The 1692-nt window shown below is 56.5% G+C and overlaps 1 protein-coding gene across 1 annotated transcript; it reads right to left on the bottom strand.

The window, feature by feature from the left end:
• Positions 1-133: 133 nt before the first annotated feature.
• Positions 134-1665, bottom strand: ACA1_361770 (uncharacterized protein; the record flags this gene model as incomplete). Its single annotated transcript, XM_004333710.1, has 8 exons — positions 134-216; positions 298-414; positions 519-669; positions 770-865; positions 934-1059; positions 1150-1327; positions 1407-1609; positions 1657-1665. 8 exons carry the CDS (start codon positions 1663-1665, stop codon positions 134-136), a joined length of 963 nt encoding a protein of 320 aa, XP_004333758.1.
• Between the last annotated feature and the right edge of the window lie 27 nt (positions 1666-1692).

The following is a 1692-nucleotide window of genomic DNA, read 5'->3' as shown; positions in this document are numbered from 1 at the left end:
GGGGCAGCCAGGCCGTTCTTGGTCGGGGCCAGGAACTGCTCGATGATGTGGTGCGAAATGTCCGCAAGCTCCCTGTCGATGCCCGCGCTGTCTCTGTGTGTGTGAAAAGCAAAGTTCAGACAAAAAGGTCCCCTCACTTGCGTGACGCATCACCCAGGTGCAAAGAAACATACCCATAAGGACCGTGGTGCTCGATGTAATACTTGAGCTTTGGCTCTGCAGGAGAGAATAGAGAGAGGAGGTTGAGAAATGAGCGGGAGACCTCAGGGGTAAAGAGGGGAAGGGGAGCGACCGTACCAGTACCACTGCCTCGCAGCGTAGCCACGCACCCGTTCTCAAAGAAAAAGGTGATCATGTGCGTCGAAGAAGACGTGGGCAGAATCGCCTTCTTGTCTGGCCGAGAGCTGTCGTAGCCTACAGGCGCACAACAGAACCGTTAGCGTTGTACTCCCGCAGTGTGCCCCACCACTACATCTATATCTCTCCTCTCTCGGTCATCAATAGATGGGGTAGCGAACCGGTGGTAAGGTCTCGAATGTTTTTGATCTTGTAGGGTCCGCAGGCCTCGCTGTATTGGCCATTGTTGCGAATGCGCCCGAAGATGGTTTCCATCAATGCCGGGTCGTAGCAGAAAAAGTAGCGGTTGTTGGTGGCGTAGTAACCGTATTTCTGTGTCCGTGTTCACAGTATCAAGAAGTTAGGCCCGGCTCTACGCGCGAGCTGTCACTGAGTGGAAAAGATACGCAGGGTGCGTTAGGGTTCACCGTACCTCGTAGAGCGAGTGGAGAGTACGGACGACCGTGCTGCGCTGAGAGTACAGTTCGACGGCCATTTCGGCAAAGACCGCTGCAGCACGCACACCGTCCTGCGATCATAACATAAGCCAAGAGATCAAGGTGGCACAGGGGTCAGGAGAGATCAAAGAAACCGCACCTTGTCGCGGCACACGTCACCGACCATGAAACCGATGGCCTCTTCAAAGGCGTAGAGGAAGTGATAGCCCTTGGACGTGAGGTCCGCGGCCACACTGCCCAGCCATTTGAAGCCCGTCAATGTTTCCTGCATCAATTGATTCGTGCCACACGTCTCGATCATCAGAATCTCCTCACGATGCACGCAGCACCACGCACGACATGGAGAAATATGTACGTCATAATGAAACCCCTCTTTGGCGGCCATGGCGGAAAGCATCTTGGAGGAGACGGTGGTGTTGAGCATAACACACTTGTCGACCGGCACCTCGGGATGAGCCGCGGAGAACTTCTGCCACACCCAGTGCGCGAGCAGTATACCGATCTCGTTGCCGGTGAACACCTTCCAGCTTCCACTACAACCATCATAAACGTCAGCCACTCTGACCAGAGCACAGACGCGAGAAAAGAAGGAAAAGAAAAGGAAAAGCGTACTCGTCCAGCTTCTCCGCAACGGCCAGGCGATCGGCATCGGGGTCGTTGGCGAGGATGAGAGGCGAGCCGGCCGAGTCGGCCCGCTGGATGGCGAGCTTGAGAGCGCCCTTGCCCTCTTCCGGGTTGGGGAAGGCCACCGTGGGGAAGTCCGGGTGCGGCGCGATCTGCTCCTCCACCGGGATGTAGGCCGGCAGGTTGAAGGCCTGTTCCACGTGCCGTCGTCAGAATATGAGCTGCCTGCCCCTTTCACCATCCGCATACATCACCGCAGCGTACGGCACACAAG

The sequence above is a fragment of the Acanthamoeba castellanii genome (genome assembly GCF_000313135.1).
Source record: "Acanthamoeba castellanii str. Neff unplaced genomic scaffold scf7180000084624, whole genome shotgun sequence".
Classification (NCBI taxonomy): Eukaryota; Discosea; order Longamoebia; family Acanthamoebidae; genus Acanthamoeba; species Acanthamoeba castellanii.
The sequence above is the reverse complement of the archived record's forward strand: the minus strand, read 5'-3'. Positions and strand labels throughout refer to the sequence as shown.